Genomic DNA, 15,341 nt, shown 5'->3' on the forward strand with positions numbered 1-15,341 from the left:
CTTAAATGGATCTTTTTCAAGTTTTAATACTCTTATCAACATGAGTCAACAAATGCTTGCTTTATGCAGCCATTTAACACAAGGATGACCCTCATGCATTTCAAATTTGCATAAAATTCAAAACAGAGTGATGCACAAAATAAGTAAGTAAAACTTTATTTGTATAGCGCACAGAGTGCTTCACAGCATTTTTTAAACTAATGTTTAAAAAAAAATAAACAATGAATAAAGTGTGCATGAAATAATAGGGGAAAGAAAACGTTAAGAACTTGTTACATTCACAAGGGCTGAGCTCGCTCTCTCTCTCTCTCTCTCTCTCTCTCTCTCTCTCTCTCTCTCTCTCTCTCTCTCTCTCTCTCTCTCTCTCTCTCTCTCTCTCTCTCTCTCTCTCTCTCTCTCTCTCTCTCTCTCTCTCTCTCTCTCTCTCTCTCTCTCTCTCTCTCTCTCTCTCTCTCTCTCTCTCTCTCTCTCTCTCTCTCTCTCTCTCTCTCTCTCTCTCTCTCTCTCTCTCTCTCTCTCTCTCTCTCTCTCTCTCTCTCTCTCTCTCTCTCTCTCTCTCTCTCTCTCTCTCTCTCTCTCTCTCTCTCTCTCTCTCTCTCTCTCTCTCTCTCTCTCTCTCTCTCTCTCTCTCTCTCTCTCTCTCTCTCTCTCTCTCTCTCTCTCTCTCTCTCTCTCTCTCTCTCTCTCTCCGTTAAAAAAATTGTGGCGTTTAAAGTAGTGTGCGTTAATAACGCGTTAACTTTGACAGCCTTAGTTTGTATAGATAGAATATATGTTGTGTATTATGTTTAGTCTATAGTTAGTCTATAGTTTAGTTTATAGTTTCAGTTATAGCTATTTATACAGTTAGCATAGCATAGTTTGTATAGATAGACTATATTGTTGTGTATTATGTTTAGTTTATAGTTTTAGTTTATAGTTATAGCTTATAGTTATAGTTTGTATAGATATAATATACGTTGTGTATTATGTTTACAAATCTACTACGGTTGAGGAACCGGGAAAAACAAGCATCTCACGTTTTTCTGAATGTACTGTATGTACATTTAAAAAACGGACAATAAAATTATCTGAATCTGAATCTAATATCTACAGTACTGATACTTTGGGTAATAATAGCCATTAGATTTAGCTTTTGATAAATTGCAGAGAAAATAATAATTCATAAATAAATCCATGTTAACTGGCAATTACGACAGTAAGATAACCTTTTAATGACACACAACTTTGGCTAAATCTTTGTTTGAGAACATTTGACAAAATAAGGCCCACATTTCCAAATGAAGTCACTGGGCTAATTTTGGTCAAATAACTTTAAGTCTTTCTCATGACGACAACGGAGGAAAAAAAGAAAATATTCCTCACACGCCATTGATTTAATTTCACTTCCTGTGTCACAACATCCCCGGTCCTCCTCACCTTGTTTTACTTCCTGTGTCACAACATCCCCGGTCCTCCTCACCTTGTTTTACTTCCTGTGTCACAACATCCCCGTTCCTCCTCACCTTGTAGTGGCCGAGCGTGTTGAGCATCGTCACCTCCCCCAGAACCTCAGAGCCGGCGTCCACTTCCTGTAACGCCACGTAGCTCGATTCCTTCTTGTACTCTACACAGAGAATGTGAGGGAGGTGTGTGTGGTTAACACGTGTGTGTGTGTGTGTGTGTGCGTGTGTGTGTGTGTGTGTGTGTGTGTGGCTGTACGTTTGACTACAGTCTAGAGAAGAAGCCTTTACAACCAAAATGTTGAAGTATCAACTGTTAGAACATACCATATCACAACTGGGCTACAACTGTAAACTTTTAGTCTTCATTATATGTTCATAAGTTGGGTGTTAGAGGCCTTCAGATGGCCGGTCTTCCGAAGAGAAGAGCCAAACAGTTAGCAAGATATTGCTCAGTGTCAGCTATTATTGGCAGCCGCGCAATTTGGAGAAGACGCTGCTATCTGTACCCATGAGCTGTGTGTTGATTGTCAGGTTCATCATCCATGTGTGTGTGTAACTTTGGTTGCCAGTCAATTTGGGCACGAATGTATCAGAATAACCCACAATGTACAAGTGCACTGATAATATTTGTGTCCTTTAAACATTGTCTTTATGTGGACATAAATAAAAATTCTAAATGTGTGTGTGTGTGTGTGTGTGTGTGTGTGTGTGTGTGTGTGTGTGTGTGTGTGTGTGTGTGTGTGTGTGTTTAAAGAGCTTCTTCTTTGGTGAGGGCGTCTCTAAATCATGGCTCAAAATACATTTTAAATGTTTTTTTTAAGAATTTAACCCTTCAATGGGAAAAAACATAATAATGTACCTTTTTTGGACAAACAAAATTTGCTGTTCCAAATCGCTTGTAGTGTGAATGTGCCGTTCTTTAACTGTGAATGAACACAACACTAACTCACCATCGTTAGATAATATAGTACTCAACCTCTACTATCTTTAACTGTGAATGAACACAACACTCTAACTCACCATCGTTAGATAATAAAGTACTCAACCCCTACTGTCTTTAACTATGAATGAACACAACACTCTAACTTACCATCTTTAGATAATAAAGTACTCAGCCTCTACTGTCTTTAACTATGAATGAACACAACACTAACTCACCATCTTTAGATAATAAAGTACTCAACCTCTACTGTCTTTAACTGTGAATGAACACAACACTAACTTACCATCTTTAGATAATAAAGTACTCAATCTCTACTATCTTTAACTGTGAATGAACACAACACTCTAACTTACCATCTTTAGATAATAAAGTACTCAACCTCTACTATCTTTAACTATGAATGAACACAACACTAACTTACCATCTTTAGATAATAAAGTACTCAGCCGTACTGTATTGTACCCATTCTGCAATCTGTTAATAAAGTTTTCAATCAATCAATCAAGCCTCTACTGTCTTTAACTATGAATTAACACAACACTCTAACTCACCATCTTTAGATAATAAAGTTACAAAACATTGTTCCCCTGAAAAGGTAAAAGCAGAATTGTATGGTTCTTCATCGGAGGTATTTATTATTGTTTACAGTAGTAGGCAATGAGCCGGTGGGCTCGCCCCTCACCAATGTGGACGTCCCGGAGTGGGGTGTTGTAGGGGAAACCGAACTTGGCCTTGAAGGCCGAGAGGATCTTCTCCTTCAGCTGCTCCACAGTGTCACAGCTGAGAGCGCTGACCTCCAGCGGCTCGCTGACCTCTCCGTCGCTGCCCACCGCGAAGAGCACCTGCAGCTTCTGTCAACCCAAACAGACACGCGCATGCAAATACACACACACACACACACACACACCACACACCACACACCACACACCACACACCACACACACAAAGTTAACATCAACTTAACCGCAACTCAAACATATACATGTATACAGATTGCATACAGATTCTGGGTCAGAAAGATGACTTTCACCAATGTGATCCATCTAGACACGCTGGCCCTGTCTGAGTGGTTATGGTTTTCTTGGTATTTATAAGAATAAAGATGCACAAGGGATTCTTTTTTCTTTTTTTAATATATACTGTATATATATTTATAATAATCGTACTGTCGTACAGAGTACTGTGGTTTAAAATAATAATTATATATATATATATATATATATATATATATATATATATATATATATATATATATAGTTAAGAGTATCATATCTATCTCCATCTCACTTGCCTTCCTTCCTGGCACAGAGGACAGCCTACATGCTGTCAAATATCAAATGATCAATGACCCACATGGCTATTATCTGATGGACAGAGATGAAGAGAGAAGAGAGAAGAGAGAGAGGTTTTTATTGCAACACTACTATCACCAACATCTAAGAAGGTAGATCCCCCCTTGAACGGCCCTTTTAGGGTTTCTCTCCTCCACATTGTCTGTGGTGCATTTTTTCCCATTGCTAGGTTTTAGTGAGTTTTTCCTTACCTTCGCGTGGGGTATGTCTGGGAGTGTTGCATTCATTTATTTAAACATTTTTGGACTTCATGGTGTTTTTGTTTTGTTCTTGATTTATTGTGATGTTTCTTCTTGACTTGTTTAAAGAAGACGTGTCCGGCCCATGGGGACATTAACGTGTGTTGTCGGGCCTTACAAATACATTTTATTTTATTAGATTAGATTAGATTAGATTAGATTAGATTAGATTAGATTAGATTAGAGAGAGAGAGAGGAGACAGGGAGAGAGAGAAGAGGAGAGATAGTGATGGGGGAGTGAGAGAAAAGAGAGGGAGAGAAAATAGAGAGAGAGAAGAGGAGAGACTAGAAGATATAGATAGAGAGACATGGAGAGAGACAGGGAGAGAGAAGAGAGAGAGGCATGGATAGATAGAGAGAGAGAGAGAGAGACAGGGAGAGAGAGAGAGAGATGGGGGAACAAGCGAAAGAGAAGAGAGAGAGGAAGTGAAGTAAAGATGCTTTGATCATCATTCTGAGTGTCACAGAGGTCAAATGTGCACAAAACAAACTGAGTAATTAGTGGAAACCTGTTCCATATCTGGATGTGAGACATATAACTCTAGCTGCTACTTCCTCCAGTGAAGGAGGTTTAACCCTTTCACTACCACACTACAGAAGGTTAACCCTTTACTATCGTAGTGTGATAGTAAAGGGTTAACCTTCTGTGTTGTCGCAGTGAAAGAGTTAACCGTTCTGTAGTGTGGCAGTGAAGGAGGTTTAAGCAAAGCTGTCGCCCACAGTAACTGCTTCCTTAAAAAGGAACAGACTTACTGTCAACATCTCTGCACAAGTCACAGCACAAGAGACACGGTGGTGAATACTTAAATAATGTCTAAAGTCAAAATAAACTAGTATAAATCAGTACATATGTGTCTCTTGGACAGCTGAAACCCGCCAAACAATTTTTTTTGTTTATTTTCTATTGAAATCCTATCAAATATGTGCTAATTATAGACACATGTGTTTTTAAGTTTTGAAAGATTGCACCCTCCAAATTTTTTTATATTCAAAGCATTATTGAGCATTGTTTCACAAATTATGACCACTTAATAATTTCATACAGGCTATAAAACACTAATGGTAGTGTCTGGTTAGGAACAAGTTATAATGGTTGGATTATCCAATGGGGGGTCCGGGAGGGGGGGGGTACGAGCTGGAGCATATGTGTGTTTGTATATCCTATCGTGTGTTGTCATGTTTGTTTAAAAAATAATACAAAAATAAAATACAAAAAAAAAAACACTGCGAGAAGCACATATTTTATTCTATTTATTTAATATAAATGTACGACTGTACATTTGTGTATGTATATGAGCCTGAGTGATTGGGAGCGAAATGGAGAGGAACTTCACCTGCCAATGATGACGTTGATATTGCATACTGTATTCTGTCATAGCTTTCTCCATGACACATGATGAGACCAGTGTTTGTGAAGTGTTGGTGTTGTGAGTTATTGGTTGCTTTAGGCAACTCATATGTGGTCTGTTGTCTCCACATGTCGTGCTTTTTACCATAATTTAGACATTGAGGGCTCAACACAGCAAAATGGTAAATGGTGCATTTATATGGCAGCTTTTATTCAAAGCGCTTTACAATTTTGTTCCTCACATTCACCCATCCACTCACACATTCACACACCGACGGCGGAGGTGACCATGCAAGGTGCCGACCTGCTCATCGGGAGCAGTTAGGGGTTAAGTGTCTTGCTCAAGGACACTTCGCCGGGGGGAGTGCGAATCGAACCGGGAACCTTCTGATTACCAGATGACGCTCTACTACCACTGTCGCCCCAAGACAAACTAAAATAAGGGAGAGAGCGAGAGAGAGCGAGTGAGTGTGAGGTAAAGTGCCAGACAGCACAGCAAAAACACACATCGATGTGCCCTTTATTTTGGGATGAGCACCTGCCTCCCAAAATGTCTCTGCACATCCCTGGCCTTCACTGTTACATAATGAATGAATGAATTATCCATCATTGCATTTTATATAGTGCTCCCCTAAATGTAGGGTGGAAATTGCCTCCTTCACCACCACTGTGTAGCACCCAACCTTGGGCTACACAGGCTCAATGGCTAGTTTTGGCTACCATTGAAAAACACTACACATCACACTACACAATGGCTGAACGGCTCAGGAGACAGGGATTGATATCAGCCAATTAAGGGGAAGGGATAGGCGTCCGATAGGTGATACGATAGGCGTCCTGGGTTCTTTAACAACAGAGTTCAGTCAGGACCTCGGTTTAGCCCCCTGCTGGACAACAACACCACAACATCCGACAACGGCCATGCTTTCTCTCTCCTCTGTCTCTAACAGCCATTTTGTTGTGTCCTGTGTGTTCATGTTTACCTTATACTGTAGTTAATTCCTGTTAACTGTTAATTTATAATTAAATACTTATTTTACTCAATATTCTGTGTGGTCTAGAAGAAGAAGAAGAAGAAGAAGAAGAAGAAGTCTTTAACATGCGAGATGGGGGACCCACAGGAACACACACACACACACACACGCATGCACTGAGTCGCCGATGAAATGCCCCTCTGCGCTTGACCCATCCCATCGTCCTTCCCCCCCAAGGGCAGCCGGGAGCACACATGGGCTGCGGCGTGGGGCCTCGCCCGGGGACCAATCCAAGTGCTCCTGTACGTCTTCGCCAGGGACGCAGCAGCGTTAGCGATCTGTTCTGTATGTTTTTCCATTGGGTTTATCTTATCGGGAGGGGAAACCCTTGCGAGCACGGGGAGAACATGCAAACTCCACACAGAAAGGCCCGGGAGGTACCCCACCTGGGTACCTGGTAACACGGTAACCTGGTCCCCATGCGAGAATCAAACCCAGGACCTTCTAGCTGTGAGGCGACAGTGTTAACCACTACTACACCACCGTGTAGCCACTGGTCTCCCATTTGCTGCATTGGCATGAGTCAGGCAGAGTAACAGTGTAAAGAGGAAGTGGTTCAGTGTGAATCACTGCAACGTGTTAAACAGACAGAAAGCTAGATAAACATCTGTGTGTTTCAGTTACAAGCCATTGCATTCAGTTGCACTTTCTGCCCGTCTAAAAATAAAATAGAATTGTCCAAAAATTGCCATAGAACTGTCAGACACCATCGAGTTGATTGAATATATTTGAGTGTATTTGTTCTATAATGTATCTTAGAACTAAAACGTTGTATTATTTTATTATATTAAGAGCGAAGTACTGGTCTTAATGCGTGCGTGCGTGCGTGTGTGTGTGTGTGTGTGTACCAGAGGGGTGAAGTCCTGCGCCTGCCACAGTAGCCAGTCCTCGTTCAGGGTGTAGAGAGCCTTCTCTGTGACTGAGTCCACTGGCCCCTGGGCCTTCAGCTGGCTGAGAGCGCTCACTAACAGGAACAGGTGCTGCCCCACGCTCTCCTGGAGAGGAGAAGGAATGAATGAATGAATGATTTAATTTCGGTCTTCTTTTAGCATAGTAGTAGAACATTTAAAAAAAAAAATGAAATGACCGAAAAGGTGTAGGCTTAATTCAGTATATCATTTAGCAAAGGTTACAAACGTTTCATAGTTTTATGTACAAAACGTATACACATTTATTTATGTTTTTATTTTAATTTCTTATATATATATATATATATATTAGTGCTGTCAATAGATAATTTTTAATTTTTACTAATTAATCTCACAATTTTCTGCAATTAATCTAGATTAAAAATAGCATTTTTCTACATAAGACCGAAGCTTGTAACAGATATTTACTTGAGTAAAATCATGGAATTAATGTAAAATCAACACAAAGAAAGTATATTTGGATTCAAAGACTATTTTAATGTTTTTTCTTTTCCCTTTGTCACTATTTGATTACAGTTATGTTATAGATAAAATATAATTAGGATAATGAGGTTTTATATTTATGTATCACCTTATATTTGAGTAATTTCTTATAAGTATGTAGCAAACTACACATTTTTACTTCTTTGTCAAAGCTATTCCATAGTTTAACAGATATACATCGACTTTTTATATTTGTCCTTGCCTTTGCGATATTGAATACACAAGTTCCCCATAGTCTATATCGGCTCTCTCTAGTCTGGAACAACTCCTGAATGCAACTTGGAAGTGAGTGCTTATGTGCTTTGTACATTATTATTGCAGTGCTAAGATCGACAAAATCTTCCAATTTTAAGGTATTTGATTTAATAAAGAGTGCGTTTGTCGGTTCATAGTAATCTGCTTGATTCACAATTCTTATGGCTTTCTTCTGCATTGTGAAAATTTGGTTAGTGTTTGTTTTATATGTGTTCCCCCATACCTCCACACAGTAGGTTATGTATGGAACTATGTCTATGAGCGAACAGAAGATAAGATAACATAACCAGAATCAGAAAGGTCTTTATTGCCAAGTATACTTTTCACATACAAGGAATTTGCTTTGGACGTTACTGGTGCGACATTAGCGGACAGACATCAACAGTACAATAAAGTGGTGGAGTAAAGTAAAATGAAATATGAGCTAAGTTAAGCACAATTGTTCTGAAGGATCAGATTAAACCGAATATATATATTTATTTATATATATATATTTAATTGTATTTGTATATCCCCTGATATCCCCTGATATTCCTTGTATAGTTACAACAATAGAATAATATATTTATGAAATAAAATATAGGCCAGGGCTGTACGACTGTATAAGAGGTTGAATACAATTATGTGGGATATAGCTCAATAGATAGATAAGACATAACATAACATATTCCTTTTTTGATTCCCTTGGGGAAATTCGGGCATCATAGCAGCATGGAGGAGGGAAGGTACGGTTATGATAAGATAACGATTTCTCCCGCGCACACCAGTTTGTCCGACAGGTTGCCTGCCTTTCTGCGCTGGTAAACCCTGCTCTTAGCTACGAGCAAATCCCTGAGAAGGAACCGTTCGAGAATGCCAAAATTGTCGCGAAAAGCTTGTAAGTGGAGTTACGATGAAATCTGCTCGTAAGTCCGTTCGTGAATGAGGACCATGATTAGCCCCTTCCTTCCTTCCCTCCCAACCAAGGTTATTAATTTGATGTGGCACAGTCGCATAAGTCTTTAGTATTGCACAGCCCTTTTATGGGCATGAAGGGTAACAGTAGAAAGACATGAATATAGGCAATATAATTAGATCTGACTATAGAAATAGTGTAAACAATACACACGGACGGACAGACAGACAGACAGACAGACAGACAGACAGACAGACAGACAGACAGACAGACAGACAGACAGACAGACAGACCCTGAGGAAGCCGTAGAGGCAGACAGACATCCAGTTGGTGAGCAGCTTCTCCACGATGGAGGCCGTGCGGCGCAGCAGCAGCTTGGGCTGGGTGTTGCTGGGCTGCTCCATCAGGTCCCGGAGGAGCTGCTCCATCACCTGGGTCAGGTAGGTCAGCTCCCCATGCAGAGCCACCGTCAGCAGAGAGGCCACCTCACACCTGGTCACAACACAGAGAGGAGAGGAGAGGAGAGGAGAGGAGAGGAGAGGAGAGGAGAGGAGAGGAGAGGAGAGGAGAGGAGAGGAGAGGAGAGGAGAGGAGAGGAGAGGAGAGTAGAGGAGAGGAGAGGAGAGGGGAGGACGGGGGAGAGTAGAGTAGAGCAGAGTAGAGTAGAGCAGAGTAGAGTAGAACAGAGTAGAGTAGAACAGAAGAGCAGAGTAGAGTAGAGTAGAACAGAGTAGAGTAGAGTAGAACAGAGTAGAGTAGAGTAGAACAGAGTAGAACAGAAGAGCAGAGTAGAGTAGAGCAAAGTAGAGTAGAGTAGAACAGAGTAGAGTAGAGTAGAGTAGAGTAGAGTAGAGTAGAGTAGAGTAGAGTAGAGTAGAGTAGAACAGAGTAGAGTAGAACAGAGTAGAGTAGAGTAGAACAGAGTAGAGTAGAGCAGAGTAGAACAGAGCAGAACAGAGTAAAGTAGAGCAGAAAAGAGTAGAGCACAGTAGAACAGAGTACAGTAGAGCAGAACAGAGTACAGACAACACAAAAACAGTTACCAACAGATGTGTACACAGTGTACATTCAGATGTTATCACATAGTGTACACATAGTGTATATTCACATGCTATCACATAGTGTACACACAGTGTATATGTAACGGATATGCACCGCGATAGTGTGACTACGGTGCATGGAAGTAAAACTCACTCCCCAGAGGCATTCAAGCTCAGCGCTTAGAGAGGAATTCCTCTCTTGGCGCAGCGGTTTGTGTTGCTTCCCCCCGTGCGGACGCCCGGGGTTCGACTCCCACTCAAGGTGCGGTCGAAGTTTCGTGGCAGGTACTAGGTTGTACCTGTTACAGTGGTGCCGTGACCCGGATGCCTTGGGTGGTGTGAGTTTAGGGGGGGTGAGTGTAACGGATATGCACCGCGATAGTGTGACTACGGTGCATGGAAGTAAAACTCACTCCCCAGAGGCATTCAAGCTCAGCGCTTAGAGAGGAATTCCTCTCTTGGCGCAGCGGTTTGTGTTGCTTCCCCCCGTGCGGACGCCCGGGGTTCGACTCCCACTCAAGGCGCGGTCGAAGTTTCGTGGCAGGTACTAGGTTGTACCTGTTACATATATTCACAAGCTATCACATAGTGTACACACAGTGTATATTCACATGCTATCACATAGTGTACACACAGTGTATATTCACATGCTATCACATAGTGTACACACAGTGTATATTCACATGCTATCACATAGTGTACACACAGTGTATATTCACATGCTATCACATAGTGTACACATAGTGTATATTCACATGCTATCACAGTGTATATTCTCATGCTATCACATAGTGTACACACAGGAACAGAAGATAACACATATAACATGCCTGCTACTCACTTGTCCTTGAGAGTGAAGCTCTTCTGCTCCTCTAATGTGTGGACCATGGAGGTGAGGAACAGCTGGTCCTGGATCAGTCTGGACAAGGCCTGGCACTCCTCAGGCTGCACTTTCTCCACATCCTGACCCCAGGACAGATTTACATTTACATTTAGTCATTTAGCTGACACTTTTATCCAAAGCAACTTACAGATTTTGTACAACAAGACAGCAGGGGAGGGTACAACTTTATCAGCCGAGTAACAGTGTTCATCAAAGTGTTGAGTGCTACAGTGTAGGTTAGTATATTAGGACAAGTGCATGACAGTAAGGTTAGATTTTTTTTCATTTCAGATAATGATTGAAGAAGTGCGTCTTCAGTCGACGGCGAAAGATTGGACGGGTTTCGGCTGTCCTAACTGTGGTGGGAAGTTCGTTCCACCATTGTGGGGGAAGGACTGAGAATAGGCGACTTCCCTTTGATGACCCTCCCGGATGACCATGAAAATGGGGGACCCTGATGTAAACAAGACGAAAGTCTTTCTCTGGTCTGCATCCCCTTAACAATTGTGTGTATTGAGCCGTACTGTATTGTACCCATTCTGCAATCTGTTCATAAAATCTTCAATCAATCAATCAATCAATCAATCAATACATGTGAGACCGGGGCAGGCAAACCAGCTCTTATGGGCCAACGATGCTTTTTTATTTGACTTAATACATTGAGAGCAAGATCAGACCTACGCAAGGATGTGTGTTGCACTTTAATCTGAGAGAAATGAGACGGCTGTGGCTTTATTGAAGGTTGATATTCTTGTTTTACAAAACTCAAGAGAAAATCCTCCTCAAACTGTGTAGCCACAAGAAGGGAAGTAAAGACAGGAAGTTACCAACACAGACGTTAGCTAGCTAACAAGGCCTGAACAAATAAGCACCTCACATCAGTTTTTCTGACACGCAGGAACGAGTAGCGTGCCTGGCAAAACTGACCACACAACAGGCTCCACAACAGTGGGCAGGGACTGCTGCAAGACACCCAACTACTAGGAACCTAAAAGGACAATATACTACTTTATGCATACCGCACCTTATGTGAATACTGTATACTTCATCAGATAATATATTTAGCATTTAGCATTTAGGATTTTTAGATTATATATTAGATTAGATTTAGATTATTGGATTATTAGATTATATATTGCATATATTTAGCATTTCGTTTTTTTCAGACTATATTAGATTCGATTTAGATAATTGGATTAGATTATATATTGTAACCATTTATTGTAGGGCAAATATAACTGAGAGGTCATACATAGCCTCATCTCGCACCTTGTTGACCATTATGAACATGTCCAGAGTTAATTATGTTATGTTAATTATATTGATTTGTTATATTGTTTTATTTGTTTACACTGCTTTTTACTACCTGTACCCCCTACCCCATCCCCCATGTTGCTATGATGCCTGAATTTCCCCATGGGGATCAATAAAGGAATATCTTATCTTATCTATCTTACATCAGTTTTCCTAATATGCAGGAATGAGTAGCGTGCCAGAAACTGCCAAAACTGAAGTAATGTTTTTGTCAATGTTTTTGTTAGCACGTTTTGTGGATGACTGGATAAATGAGACTTGGATTATACTGCATGATGTGTTTGAGAGTTTGTGAATGTTTTGATATAGTTTTGTTAAAATTGTACAGTATGAGTTATGACAGTATGGCTACCGTTTGGTGGATTCTACGTTCACCGTGGGGGGATGGGCGGGAAAAAAAGATCTTCATGAATTCAAGGCATCACAGGGTGAGTAATTGATATATAAATTATCATTTTTGGGTGAAGTGCTCCTTTAAACCTGGAACAAAGGTCAAAGCAGAGGGTCGTTAGACCCCCCTAGGCGTGATCTAATGAGTATAACACACAACTTCAAGTGATGTAATGCTTTTATACAATGGCCGAATTCACCCAACCTTATTGCTATACAATAAACACAGTAATTGAAGCATAATGGATATTTATTCACAAAACCATCCACAGAGAAAGTAGATCCAATAGTAGATCCAAGTCTGAAAAAAAAATAATAATCTACGGCAATTTTTTTTTTTAAGTCCGCGATTTTTCTTTTGTTTCACAATGGGTCATGACAAACCAATTACATAATCCAACATATGTGTAACGAACTAACATATTCCAGTTGACTATCTTTTTTGGAGGATTCGTTCAAAATATATTCATACTTCCATTTGTCTATCTATGGCGGACTCATTCAGACTCATTCAAAAAATATATAATTAAATAAAAAATTATTCGGTTGTGGGAGGGATCTGGGGTCACGTGGAGTGTGTTATACGAAATAACAGAGGCTAACTTGACTGTTTCAGCCAATCGGAATCAAGATATTTGCATGCCATTGTATAATATGGGTTAAAGGCCCTGTGATCATACATCAATAAAGATAATATGGGTTAAAGGCCCTGTGATCATAAATCAATAAAGATAATATGGGTTAAATGCCCTGCTCTCCTATAAAAGTCAGTGCTGACTTGAGCCTTAGTGAGCCAGCACCAATCACATACAGGACCATTTACATTACATTTAGTCATTTAGCTGACTTACAAGTGACTTACAAGTTACAAGTGACAAGTAAGTGAGATCAGTCAGTAAGATTGTTCATCAAACAGTGTCACAGTAGTAGATAGTAATATAGGCAAGGTAGATTACATAGTAGCAAAGTGCATACTAGTCGATTTAATTTACAGAGATAGACCTTTAAAATGTAATTTACTAGATTCCATTGTGGGACTGAGGCTACGTTTAGACGGAGAGAGTCTGAACAGAAACCGCAAAAGTCGTCTTACGGTTTCACTTTTAATTTTGCGTTTAGACTATCGTTTTGGGATGGAATTCTCCGTGCAGACGAGGCTGTAACGACTCCAGACGACTGAGCCCCGCTGTCACACGATTGGCGCATATGTCACATGACGTGCTGTGAAGACCCGCCCTACTCTGCCTCTGATTCGCAGACTGTGGGTGGGGAATGTGATTGGACCAAAGCAGAGTCACTCACAGACAGTGGGTCCAGTCACGCCGCGGGACAGATTCTTGTGTATTTAAAAGTACTGCCAATGTAGCCTTCAGGTGATCGCCATGGATAGAATCAGACATGCTTTGTTTACGCTTCTAGGCTACTGACGCATGCCTGTGATGTAAGCAGTACACGTGACGAGAGCCTTGACAACCCTTTCGTCATCGTTTTATGCGATTTGACAGTTTAGATGAGAGCGCAAAGGTTTATCGTTTCTAGGAATTCCACCCTGGAAGGTAGTCTCACTTTTTTGCGGGTTCACCCCGTAAAAACGCAGTTTCCGTATAAACGAAAGGCACATCCGAAAAAATATTTTTGCGGATTCACCTGCTAGCGTTTCCGTCTAAACGGGGCCTGAGAGTGACAGTCAATTTAGGACAAATCTTACCTGGCCAATGTCTTTGATACAAGATGTCACCAAAGCTCCACCCTAGAAACCAATGGAAAATGGATTCCAGAACAGAGAATACAAAATTTAGGAGCAAAGAAGCAGCTGGTTATGTGGACAGAGGAAAAACATATAAAATGGTCAACTTTATAACCTGGCTAATGGTAGGTACTCCTGGCTATTGATGGCTACAGGTAGTCTTACTAGTTACGCTGCTGGCCAGTATAACTTATTACCATAGTGTCTTTATACCTGTATCACTGTACATATTAATATTACAACTCAGTACATACATCTGATTAGCACCATTACTAATTTATATATTTTATACGCAGTTTAATCACCTGTACATTGTATATTACTATTGCACTTTACTGTTACATTTGCACTCTGCTTGGATGCCAAACTTATTTTCATTGTAATGTACTTGTGCTGTATGATTTATGATGATACATTTGAATCTAATCTAATCACAAATGTTGTCCCCAGGTTTGAAAATACTAGTATTACCCTTTAACATCTCATGCCAGCATTTGAAGCCGAATTTCACCAGATATGAACATTGTCCTTTTAGGAATCACTGTACCTCTGGGAAGAAGATTCTGGAGGCGAAGTGCTTGTAGTCCAAGAAAGGGATGGCTCCAACGTTTTCTATCAAGGCCGCCTTCTCCGTCTGCAGATCTACAAAACCTGGGGAAGAGAGTTTGCCAGGTTGAAGTTCACTGTAAACCACTTAAGGATCGGACGGCCCGTATTCGCATAATTGATCCGGTTCCACCACAGTATACACGCATTCCTTCACACTGCGATATCAATATGAATTCATTGTTATTATGATACATTGCTTGGCCCTCACACACACATTGTGTGTCTGTGTCAGGATGGCTGGTGGCTGACTTGTAGCTTGTAACCGCTGACTGACCGTGTATCTGTGTATGGTGCGACCCTAGTGACGGTGACTGACCTTGTATCTGTGTGTATGGTGCGACCCTAGTGACGGTGACTGACCTTGTATCTGTGTATGGTGCGACACTAGTGACGGTGACTGACCTTGTATCTGTGTATGGTGCGACCCTAGTGACT

General features: G+C 40.8%; 1 protein-coding gene across 1 annotated transcript in view; it reads right to left on the reverse strand.

Annotated features, from left to right (window-relative positions):
* plxnc1 (plexin C1) overlaps positions 1 to 15,341 on the reverse strand; it is a 100,528-nt gene that overhangs the window by 17,751 nt on the left and 67,436 nt on the right. Inside the window, exons 17-23 of the mRNA XM_084330751.1 lie at positions 14,845 to 14,948; positions 14,259 to 14,300; positions 10,805 to 10,926; positions 9,217 to 9,415; positions 7,210 to 7,356; positions 3,071 to 3,239; positions 1,506 to 1,606 (exon numbers count right to left, since the gene is read on the reverse strand). Coding sequence (XP_084186877.1) covers positions 1,506 to 1,606; positions 3,071 to 3,239; positions 7,210 to 7,356; positions 9,217 to 9,415; positions 10,805 to 10,926; positions 14,259 to 14,300; positions 14,845 to 14,948 — 884 coding nt within the window. The remainder of the gene's footprint in view (positions 1 to 1,505; positions 1,607 to 3,070; positions 3,240 to 7,209; positions 7,357 to 9,216; positions 9,416 to 10,804; positions 10,927 to 14,258; positions 14,301 to 14,844; positions 14,949 to 15,341) is intronic.

The sequence above is a fragment of the Notolepis coatsorum genome (genome assembly GCF_963971535.1).
Source record: "Notolepis coatsorum genome assembly, chromosome: 15".
Lineage (NCBI taxonomy): Eukaryota > Metazoa > Chordata > Actinopteri > Aulopiformes > Paralepididae > Notolepis > Notolepis coatsorum.